General features: G+C 40.5%; 1 protein-coding gene across 4 annotated transcripts; it reads right to left on the bottom strand.

Annotated features, from left to right (window-relative positions):
• Window positions 1-486: 486 nt before the first annotated feature.
• On the bottom strand, window positions 487-22,295 carry PRKAR1A (protein kinase cAMP-dependent type I regulatory subunit alpha). Of its 4 annotated transcripts, none has more exons than XM_077853681.1 (11): window positions 22,144-22,295; window positions 18,622-18,804; window positions 13,078-13,248; window positions 12,180-12,271; window positions 11,925-11,986; window positions 8,019-8,065; window positions 6,972-7,130; window positions 5,658-5,718; window positions 4,422-4,543; window positions 3,397-3,478; window positions 487-3,020 (listed from the first exon to the last, which is right to left on the bottom strand). In XM_077853681.1, exons 2-11 carry the CDS (start codon window positions 18,796-18,798, stop codon window positions 2,848-2,850), a joined length of 1,146 nt encoding a protein of 381 aa, XP_077709807.1. In that variant the 5' UTR covers window positions 18,799-18,804; window positions 22,144-22,295; the 3' UTR covers window positions 487-2,847. The 4 variants fall into 4 exon arrangements, with proteins under 4 accessions (XP_077709807.1, XP_077709808.1, XP_077709804.1 ...); XM_077853682.1 differs by having other exon boundaries at window positions 22,157-22,288; XM_077853678.1 differs by lacking the exon at window positions 22,144-22,295 and adding an exon at window positions 21,725-21,916.
• Between the last annotated feature and the right edge of the window lie 1,046 nt (window positions 22,296-23,341).

The following is a 23,341-nucleotide window of genomic DNA, read 5'->3' on the forward strand; positions in this document are numbered from 1 at the left end:
AGGATTTAGTACCAATAAACTAATGAGTATAACTTAATCATCTCAGAAATCTGAAGAATATCAGAACTAAGACTTACTGAATGTAAAGTATACCCAAGTAAGCATGCCCAAATACCCAAAGGCATGTATTAAATTTAAACCAGAGTACGCTGATCCAGAAATGACTTTTCCCAGAAGTCTGGGAAAGTTCCAAGACCAGAGAACCAGTCTGTCTCTAATAAAAAGGAAACTTTTTTGGCTTTTGATTTCATCTTCTCCTTCTATTATACAGTAAAGAGATCTGCTTCAATTCAATCATGCTTTAAGTAAGGATCTGAGATTCATTCTTTGGAATGGGTTGGAAAACACAAAACAAACATTATTCTTTCAAATACTAATCCTGTAATTGCCTCTTGATTTTCATTCCTGCCCACCAGATTACAAATCTCTGGGGGAAAGGGGGAAGAAGACAAGAAGGAAAGGAGAAGAGGAAGAAAAACTGATCCATTTTAGAATTTAAATTATTTAATCTTTTTTTATTATACTTAACCTACTGTTAAGACAATCTATAACAAAAAGAATAGAGTATATTAGCACACACAGTATAATCAGACTAGTAACCAGGAAACGATACAAAATGGTCCTTTGGCCATCTATACTTTCTAGAGCAGTAGATCACTTAAATTCACTTACCACTCCCAGAAATAATGCCTTCTAAAGCCCTGAATATCAACTAAGACAAATTATGCCAATTGTGATTTCTCACATATACTCAGATTGCACAAGAGAAAGCTTTAAATGTGATTATTTTTAAATTTAGACTTAAAATTCCTTAGATTAAAAACTACAAAAGGGAGTAAACAGCAAGCCAAATGATTTAAGAGCAAAACTCATTTGAAAGCATTATATGTATCTAAATGTACATGAACATGATTATATACATATATGAAAACTGTGCAAATTTATGGCATTCTAAATAATTCATTTAAGTACAGTTTTGGCATTTAAACAGGTCAAATCAAGCTTTAAGCTAATAAGAACATAACTTTTATTTTTAATTTTTTAAATAGAAAAAGGTAGCTAAACACAAAGTACAGATCAGAAAATCCTCATTTAATACAGATTTTGAAAAAATAAAAAAATTTGTAATAGGTGGCTATCTCACACTAAAATGTAAAATACCTCTTTCCCAGATCTATACTCCAAACTTAGTAACAACCTAAAGACTGTTTAAATCTATGAAACAATCTACCATGACCAATTTAAATTACCCGGGAAAGGGTAGGAGAGGGGATTAATGATCAGGGCCAGTTGCACACAGATGGAAAAATGCTTGCAGTCACTCCCAAATAGAATCCTACATTACATATAAATCACAATGAAAATAAAAGTGCCTAACGTTATAGAACTGTGAGATTTTGTTTAAAAAAAAATCAATAATAATAAAAATAAACCGCTGGGTATCATTGGTGCACATGGAATAACGTAACACATAAGGATGATAAGGCTGGAAAATACGGAAAAACAATTAAGACTCGAAACACAAGTTTATTTTTAAAAAACCAAAAAAGTTTGCCAGAGAAATAAATGCTCAATAGAAAAGCAGGACTTTCAGCAGGATGGCCTTTAAGACCAATCTGAAACAACACGGACACACCCTACCCCACCCCCAACCTATCACAAATTCTAGTTGATGTAAAAAGAAGGGAAAAAGGTAAAACCAAAGTAAAACACTTCTTCCCAAATCTCATGTCCCAGTGAATTTAGTGGGACAGAGTCCCCAACACTGAACTTTGTCCCCCTGGCATTTCTCCTTTACCAACATCACCTCCGTTCTTCTGTTAGGACATCTGTTCCATCTATCCTGTCTACTCCCAGGAAACCCAATCTCCTGGAGCCAGCATTTAATGAACACAGGAGAGAACCCTGGAGTCAAATGAAGGATATACATTTCGCCAAAAGCTCTAAGTTAACAACCAAGAATGCAGACCTCAAATTCTTATTCTCAATTCAGCATCTGGTTATCAATATTTGGCACTCGCTGGAAAAATAAAGGTCTAATCAGAATTTTGGAGCTGAGGCAGATGTGGTTAAATCCTAACTCGGTTATCTGCAGTCTATGATTTGGTTTCAAGCTCCAAAGGCAGGCACAGGTAGCCACACCCACACGCTTCAGAATTGGAGGAAACACTAGTAACAAGATACAAAAAAAACCAGGCGGATGAGCTTGACAAAAATTCTGGTTAAGAGGAAAAAACAAAAAAAGAAGAAGAAGAAAAGAATTCGACAAATCATATCCATCCAATAATTAGCAAAAATGGGCATTTTTCCACCCTTAAACTAGTTTAAATACAGGCAGATGTCTTTCTACTCTACTAAGATTTTTCTAGATCTGTTTCTCCTCATCCTCAGAGCTTAATGAGAAATCATTTATTCTATAAAGAAACACAGCATATATGGCCACAGTCTAAAATATGCTTATGATAACCGGAAAATTAGGTCACTTAAAAAAAAAAAATCTTGCACTGTTACACCATTACTCTACGGTAATTCACGTGGTGCAGGGATGCGCCCTCACCAGGAAGCAGGGCCCGCGCTGCCTAGGTTGAACACTAACACTGCACACAGAGAAGCAGTAACAGCAAAGTCTCCACAGAACTCTTTCTATTTATTTAACTGTGTAGGAGCATTCAGTCAATGCTCCAAATTAAAAACGGTGCAATAAAAGCAACTTTTAATATAAACAGACGAGAAGCTGCGGTACCAGCGGCCACATGGCGCTGCGAAGAGGAAGAGAAAGCAGTCTGCAGGAGGGAGGCCTGGACTTGGGGGTGGGGGGGGTGGGAAGGGAGGCACAGGAGGCCCATCTCAGACAGACAGCGACACAAAACTGTTGTACTGCTGGATGTTTCGTTTGAGGATATCTGAGCACGGGCCAAGAACGCGTTCGAATCTGGGTCGGTCCAGCTTCACACACTTCAAGGGGCCACGAGCCACCACCGTGGCAGCACGAGGACGATTCATCAGGAGCGCAATCTCACCTGGTGAGGCGAGAAGACAAGAGGAAGGGCTGGTGAGCATCGGGTGTGTGTGTGGGGGGGGGCGGGGAACGCTCACACAGGGGCGCACTTCTGACACCATTAAGAAAACAATTACTTATTTGTCCTATTTGTCCTAATAACTCAATAACTTAGGCCACATGACATCTGCACTTTAAAAAAACAACCAACCAATTGATAGATAGGAGACAGTCACTTGATTATTAACAGGGTCAAGGTCAAAATCTCATAGGCTCTCTGAGAGCCAGGAAGGAAAACAATTAAAATATAAACTTTGGAAGAAAGACAAAACTAAGTCTATGCTATCTCACTGAGAGGAGACTTAGGCTACATATTTATTTCAAGAAAATGCACATACCAAAATAATCAGAAGGCCCCAATCTTCCCACTTCAACAAACTCTTCATTTTCTGACCGACGCTGTAGCACAGCAGCTGAACCCTATAATAAAATCACCAAAACAGCAAAACAAATACTTTCAAATCCAGGGTGACATTTTAAATATCCTATGCAATTTTGACTACTTTGTTAAAAAAAGAAGGAAAAAAAAAGGACTCAGCAGGCATTTCAATCCTCCTGCCCACGTGAAAGATAACCAAGTCCCGCCAGGAGCTTTAAGCCCATCTATCCAGCAGCTGCTGCTGGGAGGTTCTCCTCATCACGCTAAGAACCCTAACAGGTTCAGACTCAGGTTAGCAAACTACAGCCAGAGAGCCAGACCCAAGATCACTACGTATTTTTATAAATAAAATGTTATAGGAACAATACACCAATTCATGTACACACTATCTATGGCTACTTTTGTACTATGATGAAGAGCTGAGTCTTTGCAACAGAAACCCTATGGCTCACAAAAACCTCAATGACTTACCAACTAGCCCTTCACAGAGTCCCTCGACTCCTGCCTTAACCAATTAGCATCCACTGAGCCACATTCAAAGAAAATCTGCCCTTTCGCTCTACTGGCGGGCAAGAACATCTATCTGCTATACGCTTCCATGAATTGTGAAGATATAAAACACAGTAACTGTCAGAATTTAAATACTTGCTTTCAATCCTTGTTTGCCAAATAGTCCAGATATATGATTTTAACAAGGATGGTAAAGAACTGTACTGGTCATGCTAAACAGTTGAGTTTACTTTGGCTTGTGTGATAAGTAGAGTAGGCTATGACTTCCTGAAAGCCCTTCTGACTCAAACCTACTTAAAGTGTGGTGGCCGGGCAGAAAACCAAACAGCACCACTTCAAATTTTTAATAAAATCATCAGGTATTCTTAAAAAAAAAAAAAAATGAAGCTATAAACCAGAATTAGCTTCTTTATTCTCTCTTATGCTATACAAGCTTTTTTTTTTTTTTTAAGGATCCAGCGCAAACGCCTTTACCTCTAAAATAATGAAGAACTCATCCCCTGGTTCTCCCTGTACCACAATCTTCTGCCCGTCTTCAAACTGAACGGGTTCCAATGCATCAGCTACCGTGAGACGTTCCCACTTGTCCAGAGATTCTGAAATGCAAGAATCAAAAAGAATTTCTCTACATTAGTTGTCACTGCTAAAAATGCCAAAACAAGACTACAAAGAGAATCAGACAGCTGTGCCCACATCCAATAGTCCAGTAGTGTTGCGGGTCAAACATGGCACCTCTCCTCAATTACCTCACGTCTCAGCAAGATCCTATTACTTACAGGTAACCCTTAGATCCTTACTTCAGGAGTCCAGTGGCCAGGTTAATTTATATCAACAGCACTCAATGGTAAAGGAATAAAAAAATGTAATCATTAAGTCCTCCTAAATGCAAATCAAACCTACAAGATATACAAGACCCAAAAGTCATAGTGTCACCAACCATACCATTCCAAAGGTTCGCAGCAATAACTTCTCTATTTAAATCCTAAGTTGAATGTATTTATGAAACCAACGAGGAGGACTAGACAATAATTTCAGTTCCCAAAGGCCAAACTAAAACTCAAGTCACTAAGTAAATGTAACCCTTTCAGAAAAAGGGAAAAGGTGCATTGGGTTGAACAAAACCATAGCAGCAGATGATTACCTAAGAATCACCACCCCCCAGGAAAGAACAGGTTGCAACAGCTTTCTAAGGCCACGAAACAAAATTCAACTATCTCCTATTAATCTGCTTTAGTCTAAACTTCACCAAACTTCTAGCACTTTTTCAGAGAAAGCCAGAAAATGACACCTAATCTTTCTATCAGAGAAAAGGCATTCTCAGCAACAATCACTTTCCTGAACCAATAAACTCATCGACAGACAAGAGACACAGATATCATAGGAGGAATGACTACCAATGTTTGTCATCAAAGAAGGACACTTTTAGCCTTCCTGTCTCTCCCAGAGGGATGAATAAGTAGCACGTAATTCCAGAAAGCTTTTCCCAGGTCCACCATTTCCAGTTTTAATAGGTATGTCACATACTAGCAAGTTAAATACACTGTAAAACTACTTCTAACTTCAATTTTGTATCCTATATATTTTGCATTACTATTAATTAATTGGGAAAAAGTGAGTTGATAACCGGAGCAGTTCTTATGTAATACAACAGGTTCTCCTTAACTGTTACCAACACTTCAATGATTCTCCATGCAATCTTCCCAAACTCACCTAAAATAGATACTTTACTAAGAAACTCCTCATACATCTTCCGCTTTCTCAGAGTGCTTCCCTATAAATGAAAAAAAATTACAAGTCACCTCAAAAATGTGTAATTATCACATAATGCTATGGAACAATAAACATTAAGTGTTAAGTAAACAAAAATGTCAAACCTTGTTGCCACTTCCTGATACAGGATTTTTTTTCTTCAGGTTGGTAATAGTAAATCCTCTGTTGAACTCAATAAAAACCTTAGTAACTTGCTCTTAAAGGTAACACCAGGCTGGGGGCACCCAGGTGGCTCAGTTGGTTAAGAGTCTGACTTGATTTTGGTTCAGGTCATGGTCTCAGGGTTGTGAGATTGAGCCCCAGGTTGGGCTCCATGTGCTAGGCATGAAGCCTGCTTGGGATTCTCTGCCTCTCCCTTCTCCTTCCCTCCCCACTTAAAGGAAAGAAAAAAGAGTAACACCAAACATATGGCCAAGGAAGGTGATTAATACCACCAGTTAGTGAAATACCAAAGAATCAGTTCTCAAAAAAACCAACCAACATAAATGTGTGACTATAGCTGAATATATTTCCAGCCCAGGGTTCTTCCCCACAACCCCAATCCTTCACAGAGGGAAATAAAATTGCTACCACTTATATACCTCCCACCAAAAACCGTGCCATAGCCCCAAACCTAACCAAACTGTCTTATCTGTAATGTTTGTTAAATATATCTGGGAGAAGGAGAAGGGTAAACATAGTCCTCTGTAATATCTTTACATGCACATACATTACTTATCTATACATACACATGCCCAATACAGAGTATATTCGAAGTACGTCCAACCGCATTGTCAAATAGACTGATTGATAGGCACTGCATAAATTTACAGAAATCATTCAGGATGACTAATGCCATTAGCTGGCACTTAGACATCTAAAGCTACCTTATAAATCTGTCACAAAGTTCTCAAAAAGTCTATTACCAGCAGATTGTTCCGATGGGTTTTATGACTGTTTACTCATTCAGTGAGAGGGGACATTTGCACTACTGATAACCCACTTGCAGCTGAGGGAAGCCGATTACCTTCTGAATGGCTTTAAGTCACTTTATGCACTTGGAAGTAGCACCTGTCAAGCTATCTCAAAAGCAAAGATAAAGTGAAGATGGGCAAAGGGACAGACTTCCAATGAGCTGACCATTACACATGTCACAATGTTTCCCCATGCTTTTTTTGGCCAGACGTTTGTTCTATAAGATCTGGTGATATTACTCAAACGTTAGGTACACGGAATGGAATTCTAAATCACACTCTAAAAACCTCGCCGTCTCACCATGAGGATTCTTCTATAGCTGTCTCGGTCGATACCCCACAATTTCACGTTTGTCTTTGCTTTGACTGTGGCTGCTCTAGGTGTTCCGTAGATCAAAGCAAGTTCCCCAAAGCTCCCTCCTTCCCCAACACTGGTTGCCCATTCGTTGTTGACATAGACCTAAAACACAAATGACAATCAGTTTTTTCTACATATTAAAAACCTGTAAAACTTATTTCTAAGGGGTCAGAATCCTGAATTTTGTTCAAAATACAGAATATATTATGTTTTTATACAGCAGAGCAAAACAGTTAATGTCTAACAGTGAGTTAAATAAACCCAGTGTCTCTGATTTCCCTGGTTTAACTACCTAATAAGAAAAAGTTCCCATAGAGATGATCAGGGCAAAAAGGTAAACTAAGCATTACCAACCACATATATTTACAGAGTGACTATGTTAAGCAATCTCACCTGCAGAAGGCATTGAACTAACAATCCTCTGACAGCAATGCTGTTATTATCTGCATTTCACTTGTAAACAAGACTTCCAGAATCAAGAGAGCTGTACCAAGTCTCAGTGCTAATGACCAGGTAGGATGGAGCCCCTCCCTTACATCTGTCTTACCACATAGCACACACACATATGCTTCAACCGTGACTCCAGCAAACATTTAAACCGAGGAGCAACTGGGTGGCTGTTATATGTCCATCTCTTGATTTAGGCTCAGGTCATGATCTCAGGGTTGTGAGACAGAGCCCTGCATCAGACTCCACACGGGCATAGAGTCTACTTAAGATTATCCCTCTACCTCTGGTCCTCCTTCCCCCACTCTCATGGATATGCAATGTTTTCTCTCAAAAAAAAAAAAAAAAAATATTAAACTGAATGTCTAGCTAAAGAAATTATCTTCAGTAAAAGTTTCTGTCATTAAAATATTTAGCAAAAGACGTTGATGGAATTTGACATGCAAGGGTTATAACAGCCCTTCAGAAATTCTTAATAGTAATAAATATCAATATATTAACTTCTACGATTATCAATCTATTTTTGCTATTATTAAATCTTACATCCATCTCTCCTTGATCAATCACATAGAAGTTATCTCCCTCATCACCTAAAAGAGAATAATAGAGTTAGATTGGCAACATAAAAAAAAAAAAAAAACACACACACATCAGAACTACCAAATTAATGTAAAATAATACATTTATTTTATAGAGGTACTGAGAGAAAAGTGTGTTATAAATTAACACAATCTTTCAAGGAAAAAAAAAAGTCCAGCAATATATTTTTAAAGTCATAAGACTGATCAATTTTTTTAGTCATCTCATAGTGAACAGCTCTGAAAAATAACTTAAAAAAAAAAGCTACATGTGAATAAAGATTTTAAGTCCTACATCATCTGTAACAACCACAAAATAAGAAACAATTCAAAGAGCAAGTAACGAAATATTAGACTGTCACTAAGCTGGAAAATACATGGATTATGGAAACCTACGAAAATATCAAGAATTTTACAAAGTGGGGGAATACCCATAAGGTTAGATCCATGTCAGTGTACAGGGCAAAAAGGTAAGAAATAGTAGAATGTGGGTGCCTGGGTGGCTCAGTGGTTAAGCATCTGCCTTTGGCTCAGAATATGATCCCCTGGTCCTGGGATGGAGAACCACATCAGGTTCCCTGCAGGGAGCCTGCTTCTCCCTCTACCCATGTCTCTGCCTCTCTCGTGAATAAATAAATAAAATCTTAAAAAAAAGAAGAAACAGTAGAAGACACGAACCCTTATAAATACATGGGCTGTATGATTAAAAATGCAAGTGCTTTGCTACTTCCTACTATATAAGTGATTAATAATCAACATAAAAGATACAGGAAGTATATATGGTTCTGAACTCCCACACAACATTCAAAATTAAAATGTAAGAATATCCTTTAAAAGTTACTATAAACAAAACTGTATCAGTTACTAGAGAAATAGTAGCCCTTTAGGAAAAGTGTGCCTTTTAGCTCAAGGATTTTAACTTAAAGAAATAGGGTCAATTAAGATGATCATGATTATTAGCTTTTTTTTTTTTTTTTAAGAATTTATTTATTCATGAGACACAGAAAGAGAGAGAGAGAGAGAGGCAGAGACACAGGCAGAGGGAGAAGCAGGCTCCATGCAGGGAGCCCGACGTGGGACTCAATCCCGGGACTCCAGGATCATGCCCTGGGCCAAAGGCAGGCACTAAACTGCTGAGCCACCCAGGGATCCCTGTCCTTCGTTTTGTTGATGTGGTGTATGGTGTTGATTTGTGAGTACTGGACCATCCCCGCATCCCCAAAATAAAGCCTACCTGATTGTGGTGAATGATCTTTTTAATGTACTGCTGAATGCTAATATTTTGTTGAAGATTTCTGGATCTATGTTCTCAGTGATTCTGGCCTGCAGTTCTTTTTTTATGGTGTCTTTGTCTTTTGATATAAGGGTAATGCTGGCCTTATAGCATGAATTTAGAAGCTTTTCTTCATCTTCTATTTTTTTGAACAGTTTGAGGAGAATAGGTATTAATTTTACAGGGAACATACCTCAATATAATAAAGGCCACATATGAAAACCCACACCTAACATCATACCCAATGGTGAAAACCTGAGAGCTTTCCCTCTAAAGTGAGGAATAAGACAAGGATGTCCACTCTCCCGCCATTTTTATTTAACACAGTACCAGAAGTCCTCGGCCAAAGCAATCAGATAAGAAAAAGAAATGAGGCATCCATATTGGTAAAGAAGTTTAAACTGTCACTATTTGCAAATGACATAATATTACACCTAAAAAATCCTAAAGACTCCAACAATAAACTACTAGAAATAACAAATGAATTCACTACAGTGGCAGGATACAAAATTAATAGCCAGAAATCTATAGCATTTCTATACACTAATAACAAAGTAGCAGGAAGAGAAATCTAAAAAAACAACACCATTTACAAATGCACCAAAAAATATGAAGGAATAAACCAAGGAGGTGAAAAATCTGTACTCCAAAAACTATAAAACACTAACGAAAGAAATTAAAGAGGACAAAAACAACTGAAATATTTCATGTTCATAGACCAAAAAAGTTAATGTTAAAATGTCCATACTACGCAAAGCAATCTACAGCCTCAATACAATGCCTGTCAAAATACAAATAGCATTTTTCACAAAACTAGAACAAATAATACTAAAATTTGTATGGAACCACAGAGGATCCCAAATAACCAAAGCAATTCTGACAAAGAACAACAAAGCTGGAGGTATCACAATACCAGATAGATTTCAAGATATACTACAAAACTGTAGTAATCCAAACAGATTGGTACAGACACAAAAGGGATACATCTATCTATGAAACAAAATATAGAGCCCAGAAATAAATCCACAAGTATATGGTCAATCTATGACAAAGAACAGATGAATATATACTGGGGAAAAGATAGGTTCTTCAACAAATGATGCTGGGAAACCTGGACAGCCACATGAAAAAGAATGAAAATGGACCACCTTCTTACACTATACACAGAAATAAACACAAAATGGATTGAAGAGGTCAATGTGAGACCTGAAACAATAAAAATCCTGTAAGAGAACATAATACAGGCAATAATTTCTCTGACATTGGCCATAGCAACATTTTTCTAGATATGTCTCCTAAAGCAAAGGACCACATCAAAATAAAAAGCTTTGGCACAGCAAAGGAAGCCATCAACAAAACAAAACAAAAAAACAAACTACTGAATAGGAGAAGATGTGTGCAAATTATATATCCAATAAGGGGTCAGTATCTAAAATATATTAAGAACTTATACAACACCAAAAAAACACAATCTGATTAAAAAATGGGGCACGAGATCTCAATAGACATTTTTCCAAAGACATATACATGACCAACAGGCACATGAAAAGATGTTCAAAATCACTAATCATCAGGGAAATGCATATCAAATCCACAATGATTTATCACCTAACACAAATTATAATAGCTAAAATCAAAATGACAAAATAAGTGCTGGGGAGGACACAGAGAGAAAGGAACCCTTGTGCACTGTTGATGGGAATATAAATTGGTATAGTCACTGTTTGGAAAGTAGTATGAAAGTTTCTCAAAAAATTAAAAATAGAAATATTTATATGATCCAATAATTCCACTAGTGGGTATTAACCAGAAAAAAAAAAAATGAAAACACTAATTTGAAAACATATATGCACGCCTATGTCTGCTGTAGTATTGTTTACAATAGCCAAGATATGGAAGTAACCAAAGTGCCCATCAACAGATGAATGGACGAGGAAAACTTGGTGTATATACACAATAGTAGAATATTACACAGCCATAAAAAAGGATAAAATGGTGCCATGTGAAATAACATGGACGGCCTCAAAGGGTATTATGCTAAGTGAAATAAGTCAGACTGAGAAAGATAAATACCATATGATTCTTCTCATAAGTGGAATCTAAAAAAAAGAAAAGCAAACACACACACACACACACACACACACACACAAATGAATAAACAACTGAAAAGCACAATCAGGCCTATAAATACTGAGAAAAAACTAACGGTTGCCAGAAGAGAAGAGTGGGAAATTGGGCAAAATGGGTGAAGGGGAGTGGGAGGTACAGGCTTCCAGTTATGGAATGAATAAAGAAATAAAAGGCTCAGTATAAGGGAAACAATCAACAATATTGTAATAGCAATAAAGGGAAAGATGGTACTACAACTGTGGTGAATACAGCATAATGTATAAACTTGTCAAACTACCAAGTTGAACACCTGAAAACTAATTTAACTTTGTGTGTCAAATGTACTCAAAAAAAGAAAGAAGAGAAAAGAGGAAAATCCAATAGTATTATAATAGAAAATAGTGGACTGAAAGAAGAAAATAAACGTTAATTTAAAAAAAAAATCCTAAGTCCCACAGTACCACAGGACACAGAAGCAGCAGTCCTTACCTTGCTGAATAACCGTCTCTCCAGCAATAAAGGAAACTGGAAACATGGCATCAAAAATATCACTGCAAGAGACGGAAGGCCTCAAGTTACATCTAACCTGCATCTTCTATGGAATTCAAACATTAACCTTAGACAGATTTTCAGCCCAGACTGTTCTCAGGTGAACAATTATTAGTCTTAAAACTTACAATGATGAGACTGGTTTGAGATCACAATTGTACTGAAATAACAGTATAACAAAGAAATTGTACCTACCTTCTCTCATTATCGTCAAGATGTGAAAAGAGCACATTCTTTTCAATGGCTTTAGCCAAAGCAGCCATAGTCTTATAATCCTTTGGTATAACCTAGAAAAGAAGGTCCAATAACAATCCCATAAATGAAAAACAGATTATGTTTCAACATGCATTTCAATTAAATGTCAAGACACATTACAGAATTTAAACTAGACTGCTTTGCCTTAAGTATTTAACACAACATATTTATAATATCTTTGATCTACAAAGTACTCAATAAATATTGACTAATTAATCCCCTTGCCTACAACCAAGCCTGTATTTAAATGCTGATATCTGGTTTCTAGTCAACAACTGAAGAACTAAACCATTAACACCTTGACCAAGGTCATTATTCTGAGGCAAAAGTAAGCATTTTATGAGAATTAAGTAATTTTTTTTTTCATTTTTTTTTTAAATTGTGATCATGTACTATTAAATTCATAAGCCTCTTGCCAGGATAATTCTCTTCCCTGTTCAGGCTAAAAGTTTAACTCAAAATGGCAGGGAGGTTCTTAGGAAGTCAAAAGGATGAACGAAGCTTATAGGACCAGAGGTTAAAAGTCACAACACAAATTATAGGATATCAAAAAACCAACCATGATTCAAAGAAAAAAAAAAGAGTACTCATGCCTCTTCTACTGCAAAACAACATGGAAAAGAAGTCCCCCCAAATACAATTATTCACTGTTATTCCCTCTGATGGCACGTTATTACAGAAACCAGTTCCCCAGCCCAGCTGTATCAAGAACTATACAGGATGAAGTACAGTCCGTCCTGTGTTTTACTCAAACAGTGCATGCGTTCATCAATGGAGGCTAGCTGAGCACCACGTGGGTCCTGAAAACATCTCCACAGCGCGCAGGTAGCAAGATTACCTTTCTAACATATGATGCAGCATCCTCCTCCGTGTAGACTTCGGCACTGATAGCACCTCGTCGCCTCCGGCCCTTAACCACTGGGTTGGGTGGAGGAGGAGAGATTTCATCCTCCCTCGAATCTGCACGGGAGCTTGCTTTCTGCAGATTCTGAATCTGTTTTGCCTCCTCCTGAAAAAAATTACCAGTTTATAAAATGAGATCCTTCAGAGGTAGATTTGGTATTCTCCTATCCCAGTGAGAACCAATCTCCACTTCAAATCTCTTCCTCTATTACCAATGTGAAGGGGGGAAAGGCCAATTCCAAATGCAAAAAAGTAGAGTCAAGTCTGAAAAGAAATACTCTGAAAGCACTCTGTTTCCTCAACTGATTATAGATACTATACTTCGTAATAAACAAAAGCCATTAATACAAAGAGACATACGATGCAGATAAAAAAATTACTCATTACCGTAATATATTGACAACAATGCTTTGTAATGCACACAACTAATAAAACTGCAAAACAAAATCCTGGAGAATTAGAGTTTTTGTATACTGCTACAGATAGCATGAAGCACGAAGACCCCCTCCAACACACATAGATACACACATCAAAAGAATGTTACCTAGAAATAACCACTCAGGCACAGCAAAGTGATACAAGAATGGTATCTGGTCACTGATTTAATTAATTAATTAAGTGTTCTCTCTAGATCTGCCATGTCAAGTTCATGCTAGGAAAAGACAGTATCAAAACCAATAGGAGTGTCCTAAGCCTGTGGAATTCATATTCTTAGAGCTGGAGACTCAGATAGAAACAAATAACAAAAAATGATGTGATGGTAACCAAGAATTTAAATAAAATCAGATCTAACAATACTTTTACCAACAGAGCTTAGAAGCCTTCTTTATTATCAGGGTTTACACCAAGATTAAAACCAAGAACGTTTACCGGTTTTTAAAAACTCATTAAATCAATTCATATAAAAATGGAGACAAACTCTTTAACACTCTTATTTTTCAGATCCAGGGCTTAAGAAGAATTAGCTCTGCAGTAAAGAATGAGTTACTAAGCCTGACATAAAATAAGAATGTGTTCTCTACTATGTTCTCATTCATCTGACTCATTTCCAGTATTTTTCTAAACCGTCTTTCAAATTCTAAATGAACTTATTAGCATTTACTGATAATTTCAGAAAAATTTTTGATAAACAAGAAATTTTTAGTTTCTTTTAAATTAAAAGAAAGGTGCCTGGGTGCTCAGTTAAGTGTCAGACTCCTGGTTTTGGCTCAGGTCATGATCTCAAGGTTGTGAGGTTGAGTCTCGGCTCCCTGCTCAGCAGGGAGTTTGCTTCCCCTCTCCCTCTTCCTCTGCCTCTGCCCCTCCCCTTGGCTCTCTGGCACTGTCATGCGTGCATGCGCACGTGCTCTCTCTTTCTCAAATAGATAATCTTAACAAAAAATTAACAATAATAAAAGAAATTAAGGGGATCCCTGGGTGGCGCAGCGGTTTGGCGCCTGCCTTTGGCCCAAGGCGCGATCCTGGAGACCCGGGATTGAATCCCACGTCGGGCTCCCGGTGCATGGAGCCTGCTTCTCCCTCTGCCTGTGTCTCTGCGCCTCTCTCTCTCTGACTATCATAAATAAATAAAAATTTAAAAAAAAATAAAAATAAAAAAATAAAAGAAATTAAGGAGATACCTGCTCTTTCTACTGCCTCGTATTTAGCCCTGCTTTTGGCATCAAGACAAATAAAAGAACTTATATATGCAGCAACGAAGTCTAGAATGATAACCATCAGCATTCATTTCTATTAGTAGAATCATGCTTGATAGCCTTTTCCAGAGGGAAAGTTTGGCTTTATTTTTCTCATTTCTCTGGATTGTCTAACTTTCAAGTAAGAAAAACATATAACAAAAACAATTTTAATATATTTGTCTACTGAATTACAAATGGATTTACTTCTTAACCAAATAATCCAATAATCCTACTTCAGGGAATTTATTCTAAGATATGTATATATGGGATAGAACATAAAAAATCTTGTAATATATACAAAATTATTGTTTAGAACAGTAATAAAACAGTGGAAACAAATAAAATGGCCCTCGACGGAATGATTAAACTATCTATTGTATCTAGCCATACAGTAGAATACCATGCACCTGTTGGAAAATAAGAAGCTCTTTTATAAATGAATTTGTAGGTAAATACCTATATCTTATCTATGGAAAACTCACTGCATTCAAGGAAGACAACAGCGTGGGAAGGAGATTTTTTAAAATATCTTTATATACTATTATCATACATTCTTACATATATAAAATATGTTTTATATATTATATGCTATATTGCCCCCATGTTTGTATAAAATGTACTGTATTTCATTGTATTTTATTATGTCACACCCTTTTGTGCCTGTAAAATTTTGAAACATATGCAAATATGCAACCAATTTTTTAAAAATATATTTTCCAGAAAACTCACTTCATTTTCATTCTAGTAATTCCAATGACCAGTAAGCTTTTCCCATTTCATACTAATACAGAACTGTAAAACTCAAGTTTCCCCAAATTTAGTTTAAGACCATAAATAAAAACATTCTACCCCCAAAAATCTGTCATTGACCTTTCATAAAAATTTCATGAAAAATTACACAAATAACATCTCACTTGAAACTGTATCTAAATGAATTTTTAAGATAATTTTTAAGTACCGAAAGCATTTTGATTTTTAACTTCGTTTCATGGATTCTCTTTAAACAGCAATCACACATAACCTACTCTTGACAACTCAGAGCCACTGACATCACATAGAGTATAGATTAGGATTCATTTTTATGTCCTTTTTCTTGCCTGTTGTCATTCTGCCATCAGCCTCTTCCCTCAAGTTGTCCCACTTATTAAAAGCCAAAAAAACACACAAAAAAACCCAAAAAACTCCTCCTGCCACTGGCTACTGGCACTCTTTACGTTCTGGAGTTCTAAGCTGCCCCAGCCACTGACTTAACCCGTTCTCAACAATTACTTGTTCCCTCCCTGTCCTAGCCTTTCCACTCTTCCCTGGAGGTGAAATAAACTTCCAACCAAATGGACTTGGAGTCTGGCCATGACTTGCCTTGGCCATGGAATATAAGTGGACCTGCCATCCTGTGTCCACTTTTATGGTCTGTCCCCCTTGAGCTGCTGGTCCTTCTCTGCCTCGAGAACAGCACATTCTATATAGTGGCGGCTCCTTCCACTCAGCCCCAGAACAAGACCTGTGGAGTCACGAAGGCAAGAAGGGCTGAGCCCAGAAGAGCTGTACATGATAAAGAAATAAGGCTTTTGTAGTAAGCCACTAAAATTGGGGGATTGTATATATAGAGTAAATCACTGAAATTGGGGGGGTTGTATGCTGCCACAACAAAAACTAGCTATGACACTGCATGACCACAGCCACGTAACTCCATTTCTTAGGTTTACCTGCTACCTCTTAAATCGGTGATAATCACCTACCCGACATATTTGAAATAATGAGAACGTATTTATGCAAAGTGCTTCATACAGTATCTGGCACACTGGAGACACCCAATGGACACAGCTATTAAAATTCCTCTGATCTATCAGACACACAAGGGTCTAATAAATATATGCATAAATGAGGACTTAAATTCCAGGAGACAGTCCTAAATAAAATGCAAAAGCTTTCAATGGACCAACTGTGAGTTTTTTGGTACATTTCTTACTGAGTAGCTAAGGGTACCAGAAACATGACCCCTAGTTAACATAAGAAAGGAGGTGACAAAAATGTGACTGTACATTTTCAGATACACAAACCTAACACCTAATGTACAGAACAGTGATCTGTTGAAAAGTTGAAAATCTAGTTGCTTCAAAGCCCAGATGCCTACTTTCAATGCTGGCTAAAGGAAAGTTCCAAGTGAATCAAGAACCTTGATATATAGTAAAGATTGGGTTAGGCTACAACTTCTTTTAAGAGGTAAAGAAGCCAAAAGAAACACATAAAATCTAAAAATCCCATCTGCAAAACAAACAAACAAAAAAAAAAAAAACCCACCTTAATAACGATTTCTTGCTTTCCCTGTTGTTTAGTGCTTTAACAGTGCTATGGTAAACCCAGGCTTTGAAACTAGCACCACACATTCAACACTCCCTATAAAGACACTCACTTAATGTCTCACCAACTTCATTCCCTCACTTGATGGGTTTCTATTGATGTCCGAAGTGACGAGGGATCAACTTACAGTGACCCATTTCAGAACCAGATCTCCAGGAACGCACTTTATTTCCAAAACAGGGAACGCCCATGGCAGCCTGGCTCTACAGTATTTCATAAACTTATTTGTAAATAGCTTTAAAAGGAGAAAACCAGACTCTCTAACACAATTCTAAGACAGCAAGGCTACATCCATGGGGACTGTTTTTGTTGTTGCTAATTATTTTAATTGTGGCAGTAAACACCAATTGTAATAAACATCTTTTTAACAAAACAGTAGGAACTGATTACTGAGCTACCTAAGTATTTTTTAAATCCTAGTATAAACAAATTCTTGTACTGATAAAGTATGCTACCTAAAAGATTTTCCAAACAAATGAGATGTATCACAAATACTTCTATTACACAATTAGATAATTAATGATCATATCCCAGAGAGATGCCTCCCAATTGGTTCATAATCACTAAGAACATCAAAACTTCAATATGCATAAGAAAACCTGTAAACTCCTCACGCTGATTTACAGAAACAAATCAAACTACTCAAAACATTTAACCTTCCAGGCGTTCTCATTCATCATTTCTTGAGGGAAGTAAAATTAAAGCACTGCCCTTGATTACCATTTTGCTTAAAAGAGCATACACCATAGAGCATACACTATGTGCTCAGGTCACAGTGACATACACACGAGGAAGACAAACAACAAAGAATAAAAACCTAATTAATTTTTTTTCAAGAGGAAACACGTCCTGAACAAAACTGTAAATAAAGTAAAATTCTGATAACCGCTGATCTTAATAGCTCTGTTTTATAGTCGAGTCATCTGAGCTATATTAGTATCTGCACTACTACAGACTTCTCTAATTCAGAACTTCTGGTACGTCAGTCAAAAGCTAAACTCAAATGCTTCATTACATTGGTTTTAAAAGGTGAGATAAGGTTTATTAAGTGCATTTGCTTGGTTGAAGACAAAAGCCATTAACTGCTTTCAAGTGCTGCAGAATTTCTCTTGTCATACAACTGCTACTTCTGATCTACTGGATCTAATTGTTTATTTTACTTGATCATTTTTACCGATTCAAACAGTTACAAAGAACTATGTGTACAAGCCCTCTGTTACCCAACTAAACTTGGCATACAGGTTTGTTTTATGATCAATTCTACCAATCACAAAGTTAAAAATTACTACAAATGCCTTAACTGCATTTCTTTTTTGAAATTCTGTTTTAGATTTCTTATTCGGTCAGAAGTCCTTTTCTTCCAAATGGTACAAATTAGCGACATTCTACAGAGTTACACTTAACAACTGTCAGGGTCATCTTCTCCCCACACTTATTTTTACCTTCTCCAGCCTCTCAAAGTATTCCCTGAGGAATGCCATGGGTCTCTCAGGTCGAGCAGTGCACAACTGCACAATAGAATCCTTCAGCAGTGCCTGAATGTTGTGCTTCTGGACATAGAGCTCACATTCCCGGAGGCTGCGCTCCTCCTCACTGGTGGCAGTGCTGCCAGACGCCATGGTTCTCTACAAGGAAAAAAAACACACATATGCTTGTATAAACTATTTCTAAAGAGCAAATGCCAATTTGGCCTTTGGCTTCATAAATTCATCAGGCGACTGCTTCACAAGAACTTTTTTTTTTCCCTAAGTAATTTTTTTTTTTTTAATGGGGAGGTGGGAGCTCAGGAATAAAATATGTAGGAAAACAGCATTCTCCCAAATTAGTGTTTCATTTCGTTCCTGCTGCAGGATCTCATTCTGCAGGCAGCAAAGGTAAAAGGCAAGAACCTGAGCTCCTGGGAGGAAGTATGAGCCACTATCCCCTGCAGAGGCGGGCTGCTGAGGAGTCAGGCCCCTCAGGGAATTTCATTCAGTTCTCCCCCTGCAAAAGAACTCATGATGACGTGGGGAGTGTGTAAATGGTAAACAGGACAGAGAATTACGAGGGCACACAAGTTGGCTCTAAGTGAAAGCAAGTAAGCGCAATGAAGAACATCTGACATTCCCCGTGCATAGAACTCCTACCCTAGGGGAGTGTCCTAATGTCACTAGCAAACCACCAGAGCAAAGTATCTCATTAGCCAACTACCAGCATAATCCAAAATTCTAAAAACACAAAAGGAACCCCAGATGAGTTTTATAAGAAGCCTTTTATTCCAGACTCTTATAAAATTTCAGCCCTAAATAACAGCACACACTAACATAACACGCCAGTCAGAGAAAAAAATTCTGCAGGGAAAAAAACAAAAAAAACCACCTTACCAATTAAATCAAAAAAGATTTGGACAAGTAAATGTCAAACACTCTCTTTGGCCGGACAGGAAAAAAATGCTAGAACAGGTTAAATTTTAAACTTACATGAAGATTCAAGAGATAAAACTGCATTAAATGAACCTGAGAGGATTCCAACTACCTTGATATAAAGTAAAATAAGTAGAAATATTAGAGTGAGCAGCTGACTTTACCTAGGAATTAAAAGCTTAATAATTTAACAACAGTCATAAATTATTTTCCTCCTGACTTCTAATTATTAAGCAATTAAGATAAGAAAATAAAAGTGAGGCCCTCTCTCTCCCCAACTGGATTCAATACAAATCAGTTTTTTTTTTCCCAAATAAAATGCACACAAAATCAGAGATGAAACTGTAAGTTTGGAAGAAAAAAGAAATACCAAAATCAAGAGCCAAATGCTACACTGTTAGTCATTTTGTTTTGACAACTTTCATGACAAAGGTCAACATCAAGCAGACTAACAGACCATGAGAAAGTTTGTCGCTCCCTGACAAGCACATAAATTAAAAGCCACAGGAAAAAAAAAAAAAAAAAAAAAAAGAATCTTGCTACTGCTACTTCAGAAATATACATTCAAAAAATGGGGGGAGGGGTAGTTTGCTTTGGATTTATACCAGGCACTTTGGCAGGTCAGACAATCCCATGAACTGATAATCCACTTCGGCAGAATTTTCTGCATGTAAAATAATACGAAAGGCCACCAAGAACAATGATAAAATCAGATCCTTTATGCTTCAAAATACTCGGTGATATTTCACGAATATCATCAATACATGTACTCCACTGGTCAAAGAAATCAAAGATCAGATCTTTGGCTGGTAGAAATGAAAGAACCGGGTCTAAGAAGTGAAACGGGCTTCCTGTCTCAAACACTATCAGAAAGCACACACCAGTGCTGTTGAAGCAGCACACTAACAAGGACCCTCCAAGACTAACGTCATCACTGAACCCCCTCAAACCCAAACCTAAGTCTTCATGCCTTTAATGGGGTAGACCAAGGTTAACTCCCTACCTGTCCTTAAAACTAGAGAGCCCGACAGTTTGGCTTCTCCCTCCCCGCCCCCCTCCCGCCCCCCCCCAGCCCAAAAATTATTCACCTACTTTGAAACTTTTCACTGCACTCCTAGCGACCCATCAGAAAACACTCAAGATTCTTTCTTTTTTGGAAACTCAACTGCCATAACGAAATTCCGTTTCGCGAGGCTCGCTCGCGGGGAGGTAACAGAACGCGCTGCCGGGAAACCTGCTGATTCAGACCGCAGCCCCCGAGACCCGCGGGGAACACCTCCTCTGGGTCCTCTCCGCCGGGGAGTCGCCGGGCGTCACACCTGCGCTGCACCGCGCCGCGCTGCGGGGGCTAACGGGGACCACGTACTCCCTTTCTGTCGAGAGGAAGGGCAGGAGCGTGCCCTTCACTTGGCTCGCGCCGCCGTGACGGCTACAAAATGAAGAAGGGAGGCCTGTCCTTCCTTCATCCTCCTCTGGTCGGGAGGCCACAAGGGTGGTGAATTGCAGGGGAACCGGGGAACCAGGGGGGCGGGGAGGGGATCGGGAAAGGCTAGGTGAAAAGGGGGACAAAAACGGAATTTAGAAGCCGGGCCAGAATCCCGCTGGGAGTGGGGGTGGGGGTGGGGGCGGGGACGGGGTGGGGGCGGGGTGGGCTCCCAGGGAGGAGAGGAAGCCCCCGCTGGAGATGACAAGGAGACACTAGAAAGGGGAAAACGCCGACTGCCGAGTCTCCAGATCAGCCCGAAACGCAGGGGCAAACGACTGGCGGATTCCAGTAAAATCGAGCCGCTGTCCTTCAGGAAACGGGGGAGGGCGAGCGAGGCGGCCGCGGCGCGCGGGCGCGGAGGCGGCGGCGGCGGAGGCGGCGGGGGCGCGACGGCCGCGGAGGGCGGGGGGCCGGGGGCCGCGGCGGCCGCTGAGCCCTGCGCCGGAGCAGCTCGGGGCCGGGGCCGGGGCCGGGGGCGCGGCTCGCGGCGCGAGGCCCGCGGGGAGGCGTCCGCCGAGGCCCGGGAGGGGCAGGGGGTGCGGCCGTCCCCCTGCAGGTCGCTCCCCGTGACGCCATCTTGGATCGGTCCAGCGCCCCCACACGGGCGGCGGGGCGGCGAGGCGGGGCGCGCCGGGGCTCCCAGCCGACCCCACTCACCTGGGGACGGGCGGCGGCGGACGCGGGGCGGCGGGTGCGAGGCTGCGGCTAGCTGAGCTCTCCCGGCGCTCCCCTCCTGGCCCGGCTCTACTCCGCGATAGCGGCTCCGCGGCGGCTCCACCGGAAACGACCCGGCCGCGGCCAATCAGCGCGCGGCTGCTGACGTCAATGCGCCTCGCTCTGGCCAGAGCCGTCGCCTTGGCAACCTTAAAGGCGCTGCGGCCCGGCTTCCCCTCCCGCCTCTCCTAGAAGGACCCTCGCCCCTCCGCGCCCTAGAATCGTTCTCCTGCTCTCCTTTCCGCCTCACCTGGTCCCTCACTGGCAGCCCTGCCGTCTCGCCCGCCTCTCATCCTTTCCGCAGCTCTCCAGCCCGGCGCTCCCGTCCTTCCGTCCACCTGCACCCCCCGCCCGCCCCTTACCTGTCTGCTCTACCTGGATGCCGCAGGTCCCCCTGCCTCCTCCTCCTGCTCTTTCCCCGGCTCTCGGCGCGGCTCTCGGGAGCTCCCCTCTCTCCTCGGCCCCTCGCCTCCTCTCCTCCCTCGCCGCCTCTGCCTTTTCTCCCTCCCTTTTCTACCCCACCCCCCCCCGCGGCCGGGCGGACCCACGTGGGGCGTCTCGGATGACAGGTGGGCGACTCCGCCCCGTGGCCCCCGCCGGGGGAGGCCGCGGGCCCGGGGCGGGGAGACTCCTGCGGCTTCCAGGCCCCGGAGGAGGCGGCGGCCGCGGCGGATCTGCGGCAGCTGTGCGGCGGCCGAGCGCGGGCGGGTGCCCAGGATGCGCACTCCCGGCCGCGCATCCTGTGCCCCGCCGTCTCCGCGCGGGCCTCCGGGCTGGGCCCGCCATCCGGCGCAGGAAATCCGAGCCCTGCCAAGTGTGTGCCCCGCTGCTCGGGCCGCGCTCCCCTCCGGGGTCCAGCCCCGCGGGCCCGAGCCTCTGGGGGGACTGGCCGGGGTGCTTCTAGAACCTGCAGTGCCTGACCCGGCCCGGTGACATGCACAGAGCCCGCCCGCACGGCAAATCTCAGCTGCCTGCAAAAAGCACTCATCGAGGATGAATCGGATTCCAGGCGGGGAGAAAAGGAGGCTCCTTTACTGCTCCGGCCTTTTTTTTTTTTTTTTTTTCTCTCCCAATCGGGGTATTTGTCCGTAGAGGAAGAAAGGGGGAGCAGGTGACCGGTTTAGCCTATAAGGTCGCGAAATCAATAAAGTAGGCCCTCGGAGGACACGCGGTAGATGGCTCTAGGGCTGTATGTGCAAAATACAGGGGATTTAAATGATAATCTTTCGGTAATAGTAGGTTAAATATTATTAAAATGAATTTCATCTTTGCCTTTTTCTTTTTACTTATTTCTCCGTGTGTGTGAGTGGTTGTTTTTTTTTGTTTTTTGTTTTTTGTTTTTTTGCCTTTTAAATACAGGTATTAGAAAAATGTTCGTTTGCTATACAGCCTATGTTACATTTCTGTGGGACAGCACTGCCCTAAGCAGCCATCTGCTCCCCTAAATCCACCAGGCTGATAAGGGCCCTGCTCATCAGAATATTTCTTTTATTCAGTTATGGTTACTCCCGCTTTCAGAAAGTCAGAGGCAGCATAGGCACCATCAGAAAGGGCGGATTA

Source organism: Canis aureus, chromosome 16 (genome assembly GCF_053574225.1).
Source record: "Canis aureus isolate CA01 chromosome 16, VMU_Caureus_v.1.0, whole genome shotgun sequence".
NCBI lineage: Eukaryota > Metazoa > Chordata > Mammalia > Carnivora > Canidae > Canis > Canis aureus.

Coding starts and splice junctions, on each gene's coding strand:
- PRKAR1A (XM_077853681.1), bottom strand. CDS start 18,798: ATGGCGTCTGGCAGCACTGCCACCAGTGAGGAGGAGCGCAGCCTCCGG. Junction 7,131..8,018: donor TTGATCAAGGAGAGATGGAT/GTAAGATTTAAT, acceptor TTTGTGTTTTAG/GTCTATGTCAACAACGAATG. Junction 3,479..4,421: donor AGTTCTTCATTATTTTAGAG/GTAAAGGCGTTT, acceptor ATTTTATTATAG/GGTTCAGCTGCTGTGCTACA.